Source organism: Asterias amurensis, chromosome 2, assembly GCF_032118995.1.
Source record: "Asterias amurensis chromosome 2, ASM3211899v1".
NCBI lineage: Eukaryota > Metazoa > Echinodermata > Asteroidea > Forcipulatida > Asteriidae > Asterias > Asterias amurensis.
In genome coordinates this window covers 20243267-20262454 of record NC_092649.1, presented here as the reverse complement: position 1 = coordinate 20262454, position 19188 = coordinate 20243267, and the positions used below count along the sequence as shown (strand labels likewise).

The 19188-nt window shown below is 37.3% G+C and overlaps 1 protein-coding gene across 2 annotated transcripts in view; it reads right to left on the bottom strand.

Annotated features, from left to right (window-relative positions):
• Nucleotides 1–18833, bottom strand: part of LOC139952943 (voltage-dependent calcium channel subunit alpha-2/delta-3-like) — a 130749-nt gene extending 111916 nt beyond the window's left edge. Inside the window, exons 1-3 of one of the 2 annotated variants that reach the window (XM_071952290.1) lie at nucleotides 18742–18833; nucleotides 10046–10541; nucleotides 7497–7578 (exon numbers count right to left, since the gene is read on the bottom strand). In XM_071952290.1, the coding sequence (XP_071808391.1) occupies nucleotides 7497–7578; nucleotides 10046–10137 (174 nt within the window). In that variant the 5' untranslated portion in view covers nucleotides 10138–10541; nucleotides 18742–18833. Of the gene's footprint in view, nucleotides 1–7496; nucleotides 7579–10045; nucleotides 10542–11153; nucleotides 11377–18741 lie in introns of those variants that run through there. The other variant, XM_071952283.1, reaches the window with a different exon arrangement.
• Nucleotides 18834–19188: the final 355 nt, after the last annotated feature.

Sequence of the window (19188 nt, the reverse complement as noted above, 5' to 3'; positions counted from 1 at the left end):
CCTTATACGTCATGAACTAACACGGCACGCTATTTTGACTCCATGACTATCACTAAGTAAAAGGAACACCAGGCATTTTCAAGGCATGTTTGTGTGGATCATTAGATTCTACTTTTAAAACATCTTTCTAAACATATACATATTAAAACAAACAGTTACAAATGCTTTTGATGGACCAACTCGACCGATCCAAGCCAACGTGTCCCTTTAAATTGTTATAATAAGTTTCAGGAATTGGTTTATTCTTCTGATTGGAGTGGGTATGTCCACCCAGGAAGAATAATCTGCAAATCAGAGTTTTAGAAATGAATTGTCAGTATTGCTGCTCAGATTCAAATTTTGCTGGATAAAAAGTGATGTATTTTCCATAATTGCAGACTTTGAGGTAAAAAGTTTCTCAAAATGCATTATACTTTCCAAAGCTGCTGTACTTCTTGCCAAGTAAGATTTTTATTTTCAGAGACATTACCAAATGCATATAGACCTTATACGCACATGACGTCATTTCAGTACGGCGCCCTCGCCTTGAAGTCAAAAGGAGGTTGTTCATTGGACAATCTATGTGCGTTTTGATTGTTTCGTCACTGTTTGACCTCAAAGATGGCAGCTGGATGACGTCAATGCATAAGGTCTATAGGCTTTAATGACCCTTGAAGGATGAATACTGGGACACATTACAAAGGAAAATAATCTCAAAGATGGCAGGTAAAAAAAAAAAGGCAGACACAAGTTTTAAATAGCTACTTTTGTACAGGTTCAAGATACATGTACTTATAAGCTTTTAATTCATGATTACACAGGGAAAAAATTTCCATTAATGCTGTGTGGGAGAATCAAAAAATAAATCATTATCCGAAACCCAGCGTTATCTCACACAATGCCTGCACGTGACATGCACTTTGTGCATTGTTCAAAGCATATGCGTCAGTTTTAAGATATTTTGTTTTGAATAGGATCATTTTTCAAAATTCTTATGGCGAAAAGCAAGGCCCTGCAACTTTAACACAGGATACATTATGGTGTTTATTCTATGGAAACATTCTTTTGTATAGCCATAGTGTAATTCATTTCTGTATAGTAACAAAGTGATATTTTATCAATTTAAATTTATTGGCGAACTTAATACCCTTAGGAAATTGTAAGAATGGAGAATGATTATTAAAAAGATAAATTGAATGTAATAAATCTATTATACCGAGCCTATTCTATTTGGTGTGTTGTGGTCGAGCTGTCCAGTTCACCAGCTCTGGCGTTGTCAGCAGCAGAGTGCCGGTTCGAATCCCGGTCATGAATCTTGTGCCATAAAGTAAGGCACTTAATTACAATTGTTTCCTAACAAGTTTGGAGGGTAGTGCAATCTGCTCCACCAGCCAGACTCCTAGTGGATGATAACCAAGCCTACATAATACATCCTGTGAAGGGGGTAACCCTACCAGGAGTAGGTGGCAACGTGCCTCTGATGGCAGTTGATTTGGGTCGATAGATCAAATCAGAAGTAGCCCTAACCTTGAAGTGGCCCTCTGGCCTAAATGTGATGTTAAGCGGTCTCCCAAAGAAAAATTGATCTAACCATATTAACAAAGCAAGATGAAGGTTTTGGAATAAATTGGGACAGAGAAACGCTTTTGTCAGAAACAATTCTCAGATTGTGTAATCCAACTACTGATTATTCTTCCTGTGGACATCACCACTCCAGCTTTTTGACAATGTCTCAAAAACACTACCACCTTTAGAACTGAAGTTTTTACATGTTATTTTTATTGAACAATATCTACATTTATATGGACTAAAACAATTGAACTGCTACAAAAACCAAATTTAACGTTCTCTTTAAAGGGAAGGTCAACGTTTGGTAATTACTCAAAACAAATATGAACTTAAAAACTGACTTGGTAACGAGCATTGGGGAGCTGTTAGTAGTATAAAACATTGTGAGAAACAACTCCCTCTGGAGTAACGTAGTTTTTGAGAAAGAGGTCATTTCTCACTAAAATAATAAAAGACTTCTAGCTAGAAGTCTTTTATTCCTATCTGAAAGCACACAAATTTGTCCAACAAGGGTATTTTTTTCTTTTATCATTTTCACGCAACTCCGATGACCAATTGAGCTCAAATTTTCACAGGCTTGTTATTTTATGATGGGATACACCAAGTGAGGACACTGGTCTTTGACAATTACCAAACGTGTACCTTCCTTTAACACGATAAATAAAAGGACACTAAATATCTTAGCATGTGGTAAATGCATTTGCACATGATATACCAGTACCCCATACCCGCGCCAGCAAGACACATCTAATTATGTTGACTGGTGTGTGGATATTAGCAGCATCTCTGCACAGTCTGCATCCAAAAAAGGTTAACACATTAAAACTGCTGTGACTAGCAGTTACATGGCACCCGAGTTGACCTAACCTTTCTTCTCTTCAGACAATTTTTTTCTCGTCATCAGACAAATTAAAGTAGACATTATCCTTATGTGTGACTTAGTACAGGGATGAAATACTGTATCACTTTTGGTTTGTATGGCGTTTGCGTCAAAGGGCAAAACACTGGACCGCCGGCCCGAGGCCAGTAAACTAAAGACCAGACAAGCCCAGTGGTCTTGTGTTTTTCTATTCAATAGTAACACCTTACTCAATACATGTATCTGCAATAAAACATAAATGTCAATGATGTTGTATGTGGACTTTTTGAGTCCGTTATAAAATATCTTTAGGGGCCTACATGTAAGTATAGGCCCTATATCAATTTGTTTTGACATTTAAGACAGGCAGGCAAAAGTGTACCCGTTCAATCCTGAGAATTTTTTTTAAATCCTTTCAACTCCTGTATAATACCTTAAACTTCTTTTAAAGGCAGTGGACACTATTGGTAATAACTCAAAATAATTATTAGAATAAAACCTTACTTGGTAACGAGTAATAGGGAGAGGTTGGTAGTATAAAACATTGTGAGAAACAGCCCCCTCTGAAAGAATGTAGTTTTTGAGAAAAAAGTAATTTTCCACGAATTTCATTTTGAAACCTCAGATTTAGAACTTGAGGTCTCGAAATCAAGCAACGGAAAGCACACAACTCCGTGCGACACGGGTGTTTTTTCTTCCATTACTACTCGCAATTGAGCTCAAATTGCCTATGTTGAGATACACCAAGTGAGAACACTGGTCTTTGACAATTACCAATGTGTCCAGTGTCTTTAAACATTTCAAACACTACTGGTAGAACAGATGAATCAACTATAAATTGTAAGATTTGTTTTGCTTGTCATTTACAGTAAGTAGTTCTTGTACATTTCCTTTAAAGGCATACTTAAAGAGTTAAGTATCCGAACGACAATGTAAACCTTTTACAGTCTTGAAAATCCTTTCTGTCAATATGGCAGACTAATGCATGAAATCATACAAGCAGACAGCGTGATTTAGAAATGCAAGAACACTGATATCTGAGATTCGGGAGACTCTACCGCATCGATAATTCCTCGGGTATTTTCTAGGAATTGTCTCCTGTGTTTTGACGTGAGTGGAAGAAACTGATAGTGCCAGCCATCTTGAGAAACAGAGGTGTAATGGATTCTGTTCTTGATAATAATCAGCGAGAAAGAAGGAAATAAGCTATTCATTTAAAAAAAAAACTGATGCGCAGTGCTGTTTATGGTCTTTGAAAACTCTGTCGAAATGTTAAAGATGAACTTCAACGAAATCAAGATTGTTGTTGTTTTTATTTAAATAAATACAGGACGTTGAGTACAACTCCACCCCAATTGCTTCATATTGTCTCCCACACGTGGATGATTAGGGGTTGAAAAAAAGATAAATTAATAGTGTGGGACTTGAACCAACAACCTCTGGATTAACATGCCAGAGTTGTATACCAAGTGGGCTATCTAGCCCTACATGTATGTTAGCAGTTTCCCTATTTTGTCAATGAAGAGACAAAATTCCCGAAAGGCCATAAATCTGTATGTGGTAAAGAATCTTTAGAATCAGTCACAATGTTTAACGAGACGTGTCTAAAACGTGTCGACTTATTTGTAATGAAGCATTCATCACTTCATCTTTTGACTTTGACTTAAAAGGCATTTCCCTTGGGCTTGAATCTAATCATTATCATTTTCACTATGAATTATTTTAAAGTCTCAGTTTCAATCCATCAGACCCTTTTTCATATTTTACAAACACTTAACATTACCCAAGGCCTTCTATAAAGGTAAAGAATAGGGCTGGTTTTGGATCTGTTTGGTTGTTTTTAATTCTTTGTAAATATGTACAATTCCCCACCTATAAGCATTTCACTGGTTTTGATTGCTTTTGTAGATCAAGTTTTTGGCCATGACACAAATCCCTACTCACTGTGAACATCAAGTTTTTGAAAATATTGAAAATCACAGAGCAATGTTTTTGGGGCAGTCGTGTTGATCCGTTGTACATGCTAAAATAATTCGTAAATTCAGCTTGCTTTGGCCAAACATACAAAAATAGAATGATCATCAAGAACAATATCATCATTTCCCAGTGATACTTCTCGCTATATTTTATACACATAACATCTGTTAAACTACCTCTTTAATGTTGACATATCAAAATTCCAAGTCAAGAAAAGAAGAAGATAATATCAAGCGTCGGTCACAATTGAGTTGCGAAGGTTAATCTCCATGTGATATATAGAGTGTCGTCTTCATGTTACTGCAGCGCTCAACATTTCCAATTTCATTTCATTTTTTATGACCTTTATCCAAACCTCTGCGAAAATTTCGCATAAATGCAACTGTACTTTATATGAGGATTCCATGCACCCTAAAGGTAGAAGGGTCTCACATTGGGTGAGTTACTACCAACAAGAATAAATTATCGGCAGCTGAACTTCGAGGTGACTTGCTTTAAAGTTTTACGCTCATTTTATTTGTGAAAAATACTTTACAGCCTTAATACTTAATAATGTTGCGACCCTAGCAGAGTCTTTCTTGAAGGGGAAAAAACAGAACACACAAGAATCAAATGTTGACATTTAGCCTTCGAAGAAAAACTCTGCTAGAGCCAAAATATAAATGCCACGAAAACAAGTTTTAGTATGCTAAAATAAATTTTGTGACTTGTTTTACTCATTTCTTAAAAACTACAACATCAGCAGTAATTTTTTGAAGGGAAGCTTTCTACCATCATTATCTTTCAACTGTGTGAGTTTAATGTAAATTTGTGTCCTACAAAAAGCACCCAGAACCTTTAAAGCTTGAATTCAGATCATCACCACTGATCCATTTCAACATTTCATGTTTTTTGCAAAACGTCAAGATCTCAGGCAGAACGACTTCACATGGTGCTTGGTATTGTAATCACCTCCCATTTAAGGAAGGTTATTTTGATGAGTCAAATTTTTGAACAACCAACATTTTTTCGTTTGGCGTAGGCGTCTGGATAAACTCAACCCTTGTCATGTTTACAAGCATCATACAATTCCAGTTTGTTTTACCACATGTATAATGGCATTGTACATATATGTATACACAAGAGTTGAAACATCTACATCCAAATCTTTTCAAGCTTGTATGTATAGTGAAAACTACTTAGAAAATACTTAGACCTTATCATTACACCTAGACTTAGACCTTATCATTACAGGCAAAGTAAACCTTTGGTTTGGGGAAACGTTTGATTGCTTTAATCCTATAGGAATGTAGACTCATATACAATAAAACTAACATGTAAAAATTTCATTCGAAAAGGTGGTTGCGTTTTTGCGATATTGCCGAAAAACCCCAGAGCAGAACAGTCCATGCAGGAAGAACAAGTTGTAAATGGAATACACAAACTGAGAAACATTTGAGTAATGTTTCTCAAATTAAAATGGGGGATAAATACTCAAAAATGCGTCAAAATGCTTTATACTTTCAAAACCTACTATACATCTATCCAAGTAAGTTTTTATTGTCATTAATTTTTAAGAGAGATATCCAAAACCCCCCTTCCATTTAATGGTAGCAAAACAAAAAACACACGATCTAATCATTTATTTGGTCAGCTCATTCAAAAAAATTTAAAGTGAAAAGCTTTTTCCCGCCAAAATCCTTTGATTTCCTATCCCCATCAGACAAAATTATAATAATTTTGTTTGTACATCTATCCATCATTAAGCGTCAGTGGCAGCCACTAGCTCTACCCATGTGAACTCATACAGCAGTTCCTTCGCTACTATAGAACCCACATCACTTCTTCCATCTCACCTCAACAAGCTTCTTCAATAGAAGCAGTAGTTAGGGAAAAACGTGCAAGGCCGAAACAATTTGTCAGTTCGTAGTAATAAACCCATTCGGTAACAGAGATAATTTTCATGCCTAAATGGTTGCACCAAAGACCTATTTTTAGAATCGTGAATCTTTTTTTCTTTTCTTGGCTTCATCACTCGCTCCCTCTGACTAAATCACGCATTCGCGTAATATCCAGTGGTGGTTTGTTTATGTTAGGGAGAGACGTTGAACAATGCCGCTCGCTAGAAAATACACTAATTCCTTGCTGTATATGTACACGCACAGTACGTACTCCACCATGGCACATTGGTTAGTTAAAGCATAGGGGTTAGAGATAGAGCTAGAACGATAGCCCAACATTGAATACTATGATGTTAAGGATAAACTGTTTGATAGATAGACTGATTTTTAAATGTGCATTGTTTCCTCGCAAGGTACTCTAAAAGAAAGGTGGATCATCAAAATATCTTTTAAAATGTCAAATAGTTTTGGTTATTACCCTTACTCTGATTTGTGTTAGCACTGTATACTTAGTAACTTCCGTCCCCCCCCCCCCCCACTGAGTTCCCTGAAAGAAATCACTAGCATATTACTTGGATGGGATTCAAACCTACGACCTTTGCAATTCTAGATCAGTGTCATACCAACTAGACCACCGAGATTACCCGGTAGCTAGAGGCAATTCGAATCCTATATTTTGAGCAGCAGGTACCACAACAATTAATGTTAAATTTGCATCAGGGATAGTTTTTTGAGATTTTTGGGGTTAAACAAAGAAGAATAGACTAGAGGGGGATTGGAACCTGTGAGCTGAGACCTGATGCACATGACGTCATTTCAGTAGGGCGCCCTCACCTAGAGGTTAAAAGGAGGTTGTTCATTGGCAAATCATGTGTGACACGCGTACAAATCTGTGCGTTTCGATTGTTTCGTCACGTTGTTTTGTTACCTCTAAGATGACAGCTGGATGGCGTCAATGCATAAGGTATATTGGATTAAAGTGCCGGCACTCTGGCACTCTACCAACTGAGCAATCCAGCCCTATTGACCCAATTCACCTGACTTCATCATCAGAATAATCTTGGAACCGCCATACTGGTGGGCAATGTAACTGTGCGTTATTCAGTGAAGTGCGCATTTTAGGTGATGCAGCGTTTACACGTAAACCTATTGTCCACCAAAATGGTGAGCGTGGCAGTCGCCGCGTGTGACGTGCATGCAAGGGGTCAATAAAAGATTGTTTAATATCTTACCCTTCTAAGAAATTCTGCTCCACTGTACTTGAGGCTTATCTCATACAGCTTGCTTCCAAATGTTTCAGCCCATTGCGCTACTCTGTAAATTCAAAAACACAAGTATAGAAAATGTCATCTCGGATACAACTCAGCACGTACAGTATCTCAGTTTCAAACTGCTCATTTTTGTCAAGATGCAAATCTGCGACCATCAGTCACTCAGTATCACTGAGAAACTACCCAAAAAATACATATTTTTTATATGCAACCTAGCCTGGAATCTCATTATGCCATGTTCGTTTTGCAAAGGGCATGTCCACATGAAAATGTTAAGTCTCTGGGATATTTCATGCCTGGAATTACATAGAGGCCATAAGCCTTCTTGAGATATGGCGGACACACTGCTACAACACAGTAAAGTTGTGGTAAATTTGTGCGTATTGACCATAGAAATAGACTGATGTTATTCAGTGAAGTGCGCATTGTAGGCGACACGACGTTTACACGTAAACCTAATGACCACCAACATGGTGAGCGTGGCATCAGTCGCGGCGTGTGATGCGCGCGTATCTCAAAAAGGATTATATGGACTCCATTGACCATGGTCTTCTTGGTGTCTCCTCAAAAGTTCTCCATTGACTTTAAGATTTTTGAATGGAAGTGCCTTTGCAAAATGAAAATAGGCATGCCCTTTTAAAGATGAAGTTCCAGGCTTGTACTTTACTTAAAGGGGCACCATGGGCGTACCAGGGGCAACAAACTCTGTGGCCTTCTTGGTGACCTCTGTATAATGCCAAAAGTATCGCATTCAAGAGTATCTTTAGGCCTATATCCTTTCCTCAAAAACTAAATTATGCAACTACTCTTTATTATGAACTGTCCACATTACCACATATTTGTCCATTTGTAGGCATTCTTTGCTTACATAGGCTAATATTTGGGTGTATTGGGCTAACACTTGGGTATATCAAATATTGATGATAGAATCTTACGTGTATACAGCGCATAAATCCTATGTTAGATCGAGATGCTTAAAATAAGTGTATTTTGGCAGTATTTGGGTTAATTGGGCAAACATTTGGGTGTACTGGGCTAACATTTGCGTAAATTTGGCAATCGTTTGGGTATACTAGGTGTATTGGGCTATCTTGGAAGGTTTTTTTTAATACCAGTGACCTCCAATCTTACAAGTGAAGACATAGCCAACAATGTTCGATATCAATTAAGATTCAATGTTCCTTGGTTATCAATTACTGCTGTTTGACAGACAAATTTAATTGCACATTAAGCCAACAGTTTCAGTGTAAACGTCCTGACGTGCGTGTCGGTTCACAGTCAAAGTCTGGTGTAATTCGCTGGGATTCGATTTATGGCAAGTTAGACGAACAAAAGGCAACGACCAACGATCCTTTATCTGAGAATTTCCATACAACGCGTGATACGACTAATGAAGCATACACGAAAACACAGGTAGGTTCGGACAAATCAGAAAGAAGAAAATAAGATGATGCAATTTGATGTGTCAGCGAGGCTCATCTATTCACATCAGGAAGTAAAAGCAAGTATGGATAGGTGACTCCATTGTGTCATAGGCCCTTTTTGAATCCACGGCTTCGGCTGCAAATCCGGCTCAGGCTAGCTTGGCCGGTGGCTGTTTTGACAATTGCGCATGCTTTGAATACGCACTCAGGGATCCGAAGTCGATTTGAAAAGGACCTTAACACACGAGGGATGTCACTGAGATTCAGTACAAAATTGGGCCCAGGAAGCATGGCACCCTTGCTTACATCTGGCGAGTTTCACAGGCAATATACTCAATGTAAAATCAATTGGCACTTGCGTGTGCGGGCAACTGATTGCAATTTGACCCTTCGCAAAATTGAGTCGGCGGACGTGATAGAAATTGAATTACTTACAAACAAGTTTGCAGATTTTCCCAAAATATTAAAAGGAAAATGAAAGAATGGTGACTCGGTTTTGAGCGTTTTTTTTACAATCTTCACTCGATTCTTTATAATCACATGCCCACAACCCTGCCGGTTCGGCTCAGGCCTTTACTGGACAGCCAGGACCCGCTGGTTATAAATGAACGTTCTAGACCTCGTTCCACTTTTTTTTTCCATTATCCTTTAAGGCACTGGACTGTTGATTATTACTCAAAATAATTGTTAGCATAAAAACTTACTTGGTAATGAGCAATGGATAGCTGTTCGTAACATTGTCAGATATTACTCCCTCTGTAGTAATAAAGTTTTTGAGAAAGAGTTAATTTCTCACTCAACTATTAAAAGACTTCAGGCCTCAATACCTTTTCTAGGCATGTGAAAGCACACAATTTTTGCAACAAGAACAAGGGTGTCTTTCTTTACAAAAATCTTTTGCAATTTCAATGACCAAATGAGAATAAGTGGGATTTGAAACTTTGCATGGTGGAGATAAGATATAGAAGAGTTTGCGGTAACACCATGTAATAACAATCTCTAAATGAGTTGGGGTGAGAATACTGGTCTTTGACAATTTACCAAAGGTGTCCAGTGCCTTTAAGGGATAAACGTTTGAATACTTACGTAGCTTTGTCAATGTTGACATCAATAGTAGCTCCAACAAGTACTCCAGTGATAAGAAGTAATCTGAGATAAATCAAAGTCAACTCTGTCATGATCTTGGGATTATCTCCAGCATCGCAAAACTACGGCAATAGTTTGACTGGCGCTTGTAGTCCTGTGGTGAATGCAGTAAGTCCACAGCCTCGTCCAGAGCAGAAGTGTGTCTCTTCAAGAATTGAAAAATAATTCCACAAGCAAATCTCTGTCAGAGGTATTTCATAAATTTGAAGAGCACAACTGCCAATGTTGACTTTCAATTCTTCCGTTCTGCAGCTCTCTTATAACAAACGAGGATTCTCAAAATGCTGTCCGCTATTAAAAAGTCCAAGACAACTTTTGATCGAAAATATTAAGTTGCTAACGCTTTGAAGTCTTGATTTGCAGTCTCCTCATTTGTAGTCCAGTGATGTGTAAATTATGTAAGAGGTTCCACCGTCCTGCCGTTTCTTCACTCAATCTAGGAGGACAAAGTTCAATAATTAAAACACGATTAGTATAAAACACCCAAGACGATCGTTGTAAATATTTTAACTCAGCACTGAAGTTTCTTCACATTCAGTTACTCATCTAAGAATAAGATGGTCCTTTCCAAAAGAGGAGATCCCTCTTTCCAAGCATCTTCACAGAAGGGTAAAAGTCTTATAGACCCAACTACTGCTGTGAGTAAACAGTAACTCATAAGTTACTCAAGCACTGAGAAGTCTCACTTAGTTCAAAACGGTTGGTCTCAGACTAACTTTGTCATCGTATCAAACTGAAGTGTCTAAAGAGAACCGACTGCTTTCGTGAGTAAAATGTAACTCACAAGTTACTCAGTAACTCAGAAGTTACTCAAGCATTGAGCTGTATCACTCGGTTCAAGATGGTCGGTCTCAGACTAACTTTGTCACTGAATCAAACTGAAGTGTCTGAAGAGAACCAACAGCTGATGTGGGTAAACTGTAACTCACAAGTTACTCGGTAACTCAGAAGTTACTCGGTAACTCAGAAGTTACTCAAGCATTGAGCTGTATCACTCAGTTCAAGATGGTCGGTCTCACCATGGAGGTGATCAAACTGAAGAGCTAACCTTACTTGACATAACTTGATGGCAGACAACTCATGGTAGTGCATGTAAAGTGAGCTGCCAACATGCCAACAGCTATTATTCCACCTTAGTCCCCAGCTCCTTTTCCCCCAGATTGATTTATGCCCCTCTGTTTTCCACACCAAGCTGTCCTGGTTTGTCCACGTGCCTCTGTGGCCAGCCAACCCTACCATGCAACATACAGGTTCATTACCCACTCCCCCTGGCTAGGCTGTGGTAGTATGCAATATACAAGTAGGAGAGGTATTGAATAGTTAATGCTTGGGTCCATCCCTTATTACACAACTCTACACACTGTAGGCCTCTCCATGCAATGTACATTGCACTTGTTAATAATTAATGAGGAGTCAGTGACATCTACGTTGACCAATCACCATTGGTGGAAGGATTCATTTTACTAAGGACTTCATCTATGGGGTTTGGAGGTGGTGGAAGCATGGTGGTAGTGAGGGGAAGATGTTGGTTTGAATGGTTAGGCTTTAGCAGAGCTCCCAACATTTACATCAAGGAGATCTTATGTACTTGATTTGCGGTAACACGCTGTGTGTGTCTACTTGCCAGGTAGAGTTTGTTCTTTAGAGAACTGTCTCGCTATATATTCCACTACTACGGAGTAGATTGTTAGAATTTTCAGGGAGATGTTGTTTTGATTTTGTATCAATTATTTTATTCAGCATCCAAACAGAGCAAGAGCTAATAATGGGATGGATACAAATATTAAAATTAGATTTATAAAGCAGTATTTATAATGTTACAACTAATTAAAGGGAAGGTACACGTTTGGTAATTACTCAAAACAAATATTAACTTAAAAACTTACTTGGTAATGAGCAGTGGAAAGCTGTTGATAGTATAAAACATTGTGAGAAACAGCTCCCTCTAAAGTAGCATACATTTTCAGAAAGAGGTAATTTCTCACTAAAATAATAAAAGACTTCTAGCTAAAAGTCTTTTATACCTATCTGAAAGCACAAAAATTCGCCCAACAAGGGTGTTTTTTTTTCTTTCATCATTTTCTCCCAACTCCGATGACCAATTGAGCTAAAATTTTCACAAGTTTGTTATTTTATGAATATATGTTGATACACCAAGTGAGAAGACTGGGCTTTGACACTTACCAATAGGGTACCTTCCCTTTAAAGGAAATAAACAAAAACATAAATCATGCACAAGTCAAGAGGGTGAAGCCTAAAATAAAAATGATCGGGGAGATATTTAGAGTTAGATTCAACATAATATGGGGGGGGGGGGATAATTCCATACTCCTGGAGATTTTCATATTGGTTTACCAGAACATGGAAAGACGAATTTATTTTCAGGGAACTTCCAGTAGGATCTGGGAGAGTTAGCAGCTCTGGTTTAAGGCCAATTAGTAAAAAAACATGTTTAGCCTCCCCGCCGGCTTCCTTTACAGAGGCCACCTCATTTAAAATTTTTAATCCAAACATTTTAACGACTTTTAAGACACAACTGGACACTATTGGTAGTTGTCAAAGACCAGTCTTCTCACTTGGTCTCTCTCAACAATATGCATAAAATAACTCACTTGGTGTATCTCAACATATATGCATAAAATAACAAACCTGTGAAAATTTGAACTCATTGTCGAAGTTGTGATATAATAATGAAAGAAATAACACCCTTGTCACTTGAAGTTGGGTGCTTTCAGATGCTGAGGTCTCAAAATGATTTTGAGGTCTCAAAAACTAATTCTGAGATCTCAAAATCTAATTCTGAGATCTCAAAATCTAATTCTGAGATCTCAAAATCAAATCCGTGGAAAACTTCTTCTCGAAAACTACATTACCTCACATTGAGCCGGTACTCACAATGTTTTATACTATCAACAGCTCTCCATTACACGTTACCAAGAAAGGTTTTATGCTAATACCCATTTCGAGTAATTACCAATAGTATCCACTGTCTTAAAAAAAAGCCTCATCCTCAAAAAGGCAGGACCCTAAACATGTTTTTTTTTCCCTTACTGATGAATTTGTCCATCTCAGAAAGGGAAGACATGTCATTCATTGATGAAGAGACTCTACTAGCTAATCAACAGTTATATACAACGAACACACTATCTCTAATTACCATGCATTCTATAGTCACAGTTCAATGCCACCCTAGACTATTTACCAACAGCACTCAGAACACATCTACTAATGGCGACATTTATCTTGTTTACGGCAAACACTAATAATGTTCCTTAGATATGACTTTTTTGATTAGTTGGTAAAATACAATGAATCAAACTCATCATAATGCTGTTGCCATTATGTTCAATCAATTATTTATAAATATTTATGACAAAGTAAAGGGTTGATAAGAATTGGATAAAAATAAACGTTTATTAAATTCAATCACTGCTTTGCATGTGTTTTTTTTTTTGCATCGGAAAAATTACCGAGTATACAGTGCTTAAAGCGATGGACACGTTTGGTAATTGTTAAAGACCAGAAAAAACACCCTTGTCACACAAAGTTGTGTGCTATTAGATGCTTAATTTCGAGACCTCAAATTCTAAACTAGAGGTCTCGAAATCAAATTTGTTGAAAATTACTTCTTTCTCGAAAACTATGCCACTTCAGAGGGAGCCGTTTCTCACAATGTTTTATATTATAACACCCCTTACCAATATTCTGCCTTTTCATTGGTTTAGGTCTCGTCACATGATATGTCTTAGTTTTACTAGACGACGGCCGCGTGATAGTGTATCGGTTTGCCGTGTGATAGTGCATTGGTTTGCCGTGCGCTAGTCCGAAGACTATCACACAGCGTGCAGTACCCAGACGTCCGTTGCGTGTACGAAGATGATAAATTAATAGTCTGTAACCATTTCGGATTACATGACACTACATGCAGCACAGTAAAAGTTTTCGCAATCTGTATTCGCGTCGTCCATGGATTGTAGCATTCAGGTCTGTAACTTAATAGTACAGTATTTAGAAATGTTTGGGGTGTTATAAACAAATATTGACTGCTTTTACTCGTACAATGGTTAAAACTATGACTCCCGAGGTGAACCCCTGAGCGTTCCATTTTCCCTCGGCTTCGCCCCGGGAAAATAGAACGCTCCGGATATCACCTCGGGAGTCATAGTTTTAACCATAGCACTCGAAGCAGCTAATATTTGTATACTATCAACCTCTCCCCATTACTCCTTACCAAGTGAGGTTTTATGCTGATAATTATTTTGAGTAATTACCGATAGTGTCCAGTGCCTTTAAGTTAGGTTACACAATCAGTAATCCTAGTCAATATATGTATGCATTGTTGGCAGTTGTGCACATTTATACAATACATCACTCCCATGGTATTAAGCTTTAAGCAAACTTGCCAGCAACAAACTACGATACTTTGGGAAGGGCATTCAAATCCATAAGAATGATTTATGGGAAATAGCAAATCTATAATCCTCCGGAAGTCTTAGTGGGCGGGTATAGAAAAATCAAATCTACCATTAAAAACCATCAACAATTCAACTATGACACAATCTGCAAATGTTTGTGCTTCGTTGTAAGCCTTAGTTTAATGCATGTAAAGACATTGAAATGAGAGCATTAGTGCTTGAATTACGTGAATTATAAACATCTGTTGTATAAAGTTATTTTGCAAGCATGACTTTAAAGCCATGGGATACTTTCGGTAAACAGTATTGTCCAAGGCCCACACTTCGTGTATCACAACTTAGTATATAAAATAACAAACCTGTGAAAATTTAGGCTCAATCGGTCATTGGAGTCGGGAGAAAATAACGGGAAAACCCACCCTTGTTTCCGCACATTTCGCCGTGTCATGACATGTGTTTAAAATTAATCCGTAATTCTCGATATCGAGAATTGATATTGTTTTAATGTTTTCTTAAAAAGTAAAGCATTTCATGGAATAATATTTCAATAATCTTTCCCCATTACCTTCTGTAAACCCTGTAAGTTATTTGTAAATCTGTGAATTTTTTTTTTTTTTTTCTGTTCCGAAAGTGTCCAATGGCTTTAAAAAAATGATTTCAAAAAAGTGTGTAACAGATGCGTGCCTCAAATGCACAAAGAGTTTACTTGAGAGCACTATGTGAGCTACGGTGATCAAGTTCACTAATGAGGCAACCAGGATTTCATGACCAGAAATGTATAATTTTAACAATCATTTATTGAACTGTTTTTGTAATCATGAACTGGTAGTCATGTTGATTTAACTGATGAATCCTTCATCACTAGGCCTGGACGACTAGTGCAATTTACTACTTGACTAGTCGCTTCATAGTCACGACTTCAACATTAGTCGCAACAAATTTTTAATTGCCAAGATTGCATTGCAGCAAATGTTTGCCGCAGGCGCAATATAGTAAAATTCATGCTGAAGGGATTGTAGGATTTCAGAAAATGTTTAGTAAGTAAATTATGTTGTCTTGAATGGTCGTGAGCGACACAAATAGTTCACCAAACAGGTAGTCGCGACTATTTTTGTAGTTGTCGTGGCAGCATGATTAACCGAGTAGTTAACGAACAGTACTCACGACTCAACTAAGCAATAAATAGTTGGGACTACGACACTAGTTGCACTAGTTGCCCAGGCTTACTGATCACTCCATCTTATGATTCTGTTCCATCGAAATTGTCAAAATCTATACCAGCAACTTATGCAGACACAGAGAGGACACAACTTCTAAGTTTTGCAAAGTACAGTTACCTTCGACTTTTTCGCCACTCAAAAGAACTAATTACATGTAGTATCAGTAATTACCAGACTAAATACTGTTTTTAAAGGCAGTGGACACTATTGGTAATTACTCAAAATAATTATCAGCATAAAACCTTACTTGGTAACAAGTAATGGAGAGAGGTTGATAGTACAAAACATTGTGAGAAACGGCTCCCTCTGAAATGGAGTAGTTTTCGAGAAAGAAGTAGTTTTCCCACAAATTTGATTTCGAGACCTCAAGTTTAGAATTTGAGGTCTCGAAATCAAGCAACTGAAAGCACACAACTTCGTGTGACAAGGGTGTTTTTTTCTTTCATAGTTATCTCGCAACTCCGACAACCAATCAAGCTCACATTATCACAGGTTTGTTATTTTATGCATATGTTGAGATACAGTAAGTGAGAAGACTGGTCTTTGACATTTACCAATAGTGTCCACTGGACATGTTTTGTAATTGTCAAAGGCCAGTATTCTCGCTTGGTGAATCCCAACATATGCATAAAACAACAAACTTTCTATTTTTTTTATTCAATTGGTCATCGCAGTTGCAAGAGAAGAATGAAAGGAAAAGGAATAGTCCTTAAACTCTGTGTGAAACCGAGCCCCGGCCATTCAGAAAGAATGAACGCCATCAAAGATCATGACATATACAATGTAAACTAATTGGTCGCTCAACATATCCATTTCACACAAGCAAATAAAACCTAATAACAACCAAAGTACAGCATAATACACCTGTACACATTTGAAGCTAGTTTCCCGGCGTCCAGAACAAGCATGCGACATTAACAATCACAGCTGAAGTACAAACTGCAGTCCATGTCAAAAGACATTCTTAACAACACAATTTATCCATCACAAGCTAGTAAACATTATCAGTACAAAATTGGTTGCTATAAAGAAATCTGTTTTACACAAGCATAAAAAACCTTGTAACAACTAAAGTACAGCAAAACACACCTGTAAACATTTTCTAGTTGTAGTGGCGACATGATTAACCGAGTAGTTGAAGAACAGTCGTCGCGACTCAACTAAGCAATAAATAAATGGGACTACGACACTAGTTGCACTAGTTGCCCAGGCTTACTGATCACTCCATCTTATCATTCTGTTCCATTGAAGTTATCAAAATCTATACCAGCAACTTATGCAGACACAGAGAGGACAAGAGGTTTGCAAAGTACAGTTACCTTCCACTTCTTCGTCACTCAATTTAAGTATTTATCATTAATTAGGTTGGTGGTACCAGTACTATAGAACTAATTAGTAATTAGCCAGGCAAAAGTTTTGTAATTGTCAAAGATCAGTATTCTCACTGGGTGTATCCCAACATATGTATAAAAAAACAAACCTGTGAAAATTTGGATTCAATTGGTCATATCACAGTTGCAAGAAAACAATGAAAGGAAAAACACCCTTGTTGCAAAAATTTGTGTGGTTTCAGATGCATAATACCTCTTTCTCAAAAACTACGTTCACTTCAGAGGGAGCTGTTCTCACAATGTTTGATACACCAACAGCTCTCCATTGCTCATTACCAAGTTAATTTTTATGCTAACAACTGGTGAGTGGCTACCAAAAGTGTTCAGTGCCTTAAAAACTCTTTCAGGCCTGCTTTCTATTTGTAACTTGAACCTTAAATGTCTAGATTTTTTGGGTATTTTCAAAAATTCTGTATAAAAATGATGAACAAATATTCATCCTCTTTTACAGTCCCTTCACACTTTGTATGATAGCTGAATCAAAACCAAGCATAATGTTTACACCTGGGACGTATTTTTTCCGCTATCCAAATCAAAAATGGAAATCACGTATTTAGAGTTTGTTGTCAAGTTACAAGTCAATTCACAATATTAACTCTGTTAACAGCACTCGACACTATTGGTAATTACTCAAACTAATTATTTTAAACATAAAAACTTACTTGGAAGCGAGTAATGAAAAGCTAACTGAACGTGAAGTTCAAAACACTTCTTTTCTGTGAAACATTTCACTCGGATGAAATGAAGTTTAAACCTTTTTTTTCTGTAAAACATTTCACTCAGATGAAATGAAGTCATAGAAAACCATATCTGAACACCTTTAAAAACATGCACCAAATGGTTTTGGTAGTACAAACAAAATTAAAACACCATGTGTTTACAAACTGTGCTTGTTGTTCAATTATTTTCTCCTGGCTCACAAAACGATTTCAGCCTAATACACAGGTTTGTTAGTTTATGGTTGATCAAACAAAACATGAAGCTCCACCAATGCTCTAAAATACCTTCAATAAAACAAATCATCCACCACATGCTAGCAAACATTGTCAGTAAAACAAAATAAATGATTGATAAAGAAATCCATTTCACCAAGCCCATAAAACCTTGTGATAACCTAAGTACAGCAAAATACACTTAAAAAAAAAAGAAACATGTGAAGTTCAGTTTCCTTGTCTCGAGTTAGGACAAGTTTGACTAGCCTTAAAGTTTTAATGTCTCCTAGGAATAGTCCTTAAACTCTATGTGAAATCGACCACTAGCCCTTCAGAATAAGCGAACGCCATCAAAGATCATGGCATAGTACAATGTAAACTAACTGGTTGCTTAAGAAATCCGTTTCACACAAGCATATAAAACCTAATAACAACCAAAGTACAGCATAATACACCTGTACACATTTGAAGCTAGTTTCCCGGCGTCCAGAATAAGCATGCGACATAAAAGATCACAGCTGAAGAACAAACTGCAGTCCATGTCAAAAGAAATTCTTAACACAACAATTTATCCATCACAAGCTAGTAAACATTATCAGTACAAAATTGGTTGCTAAAGAAATCTGTTTTACACAAGCATAAAAAACCTTGTAACAATTAAAAGACAGCAAAACACACCTGTGAACATTTGAAGTTAAGTTTCCCTGCCGTCCAGAACAAGCAAGCATACAATATCAACGATCACGGCTGAAGTACAAACCACAGTTCATGTCAAGAGATACAGGTACGGAATGCAACCTTTATGTTTTTTAGTCCTGCAGTTTCTCGCATCAATAGGGCTTTTTGAACTAATCAATAAACATAACAGTCACAGCCTGTGACTATTGATCATGTTCAGAAGAGATCACATCTGTCTTAGAAGCTAAATTCACCCCCAACATTTCATCATACCACACACCACAGCTTAGGTCTTGATAAATCAATAATTATATTGCCATCTTTTTTTGTAGAAAAAACAGACGACAAATTGTTCTGCTGTATAGGTGTAGATTATGTTGATGGTTTTCTTACTTTTTTATGTTTTATTCCCCCACCCACAAAATTTCCATCAAATATCTTTTGTAT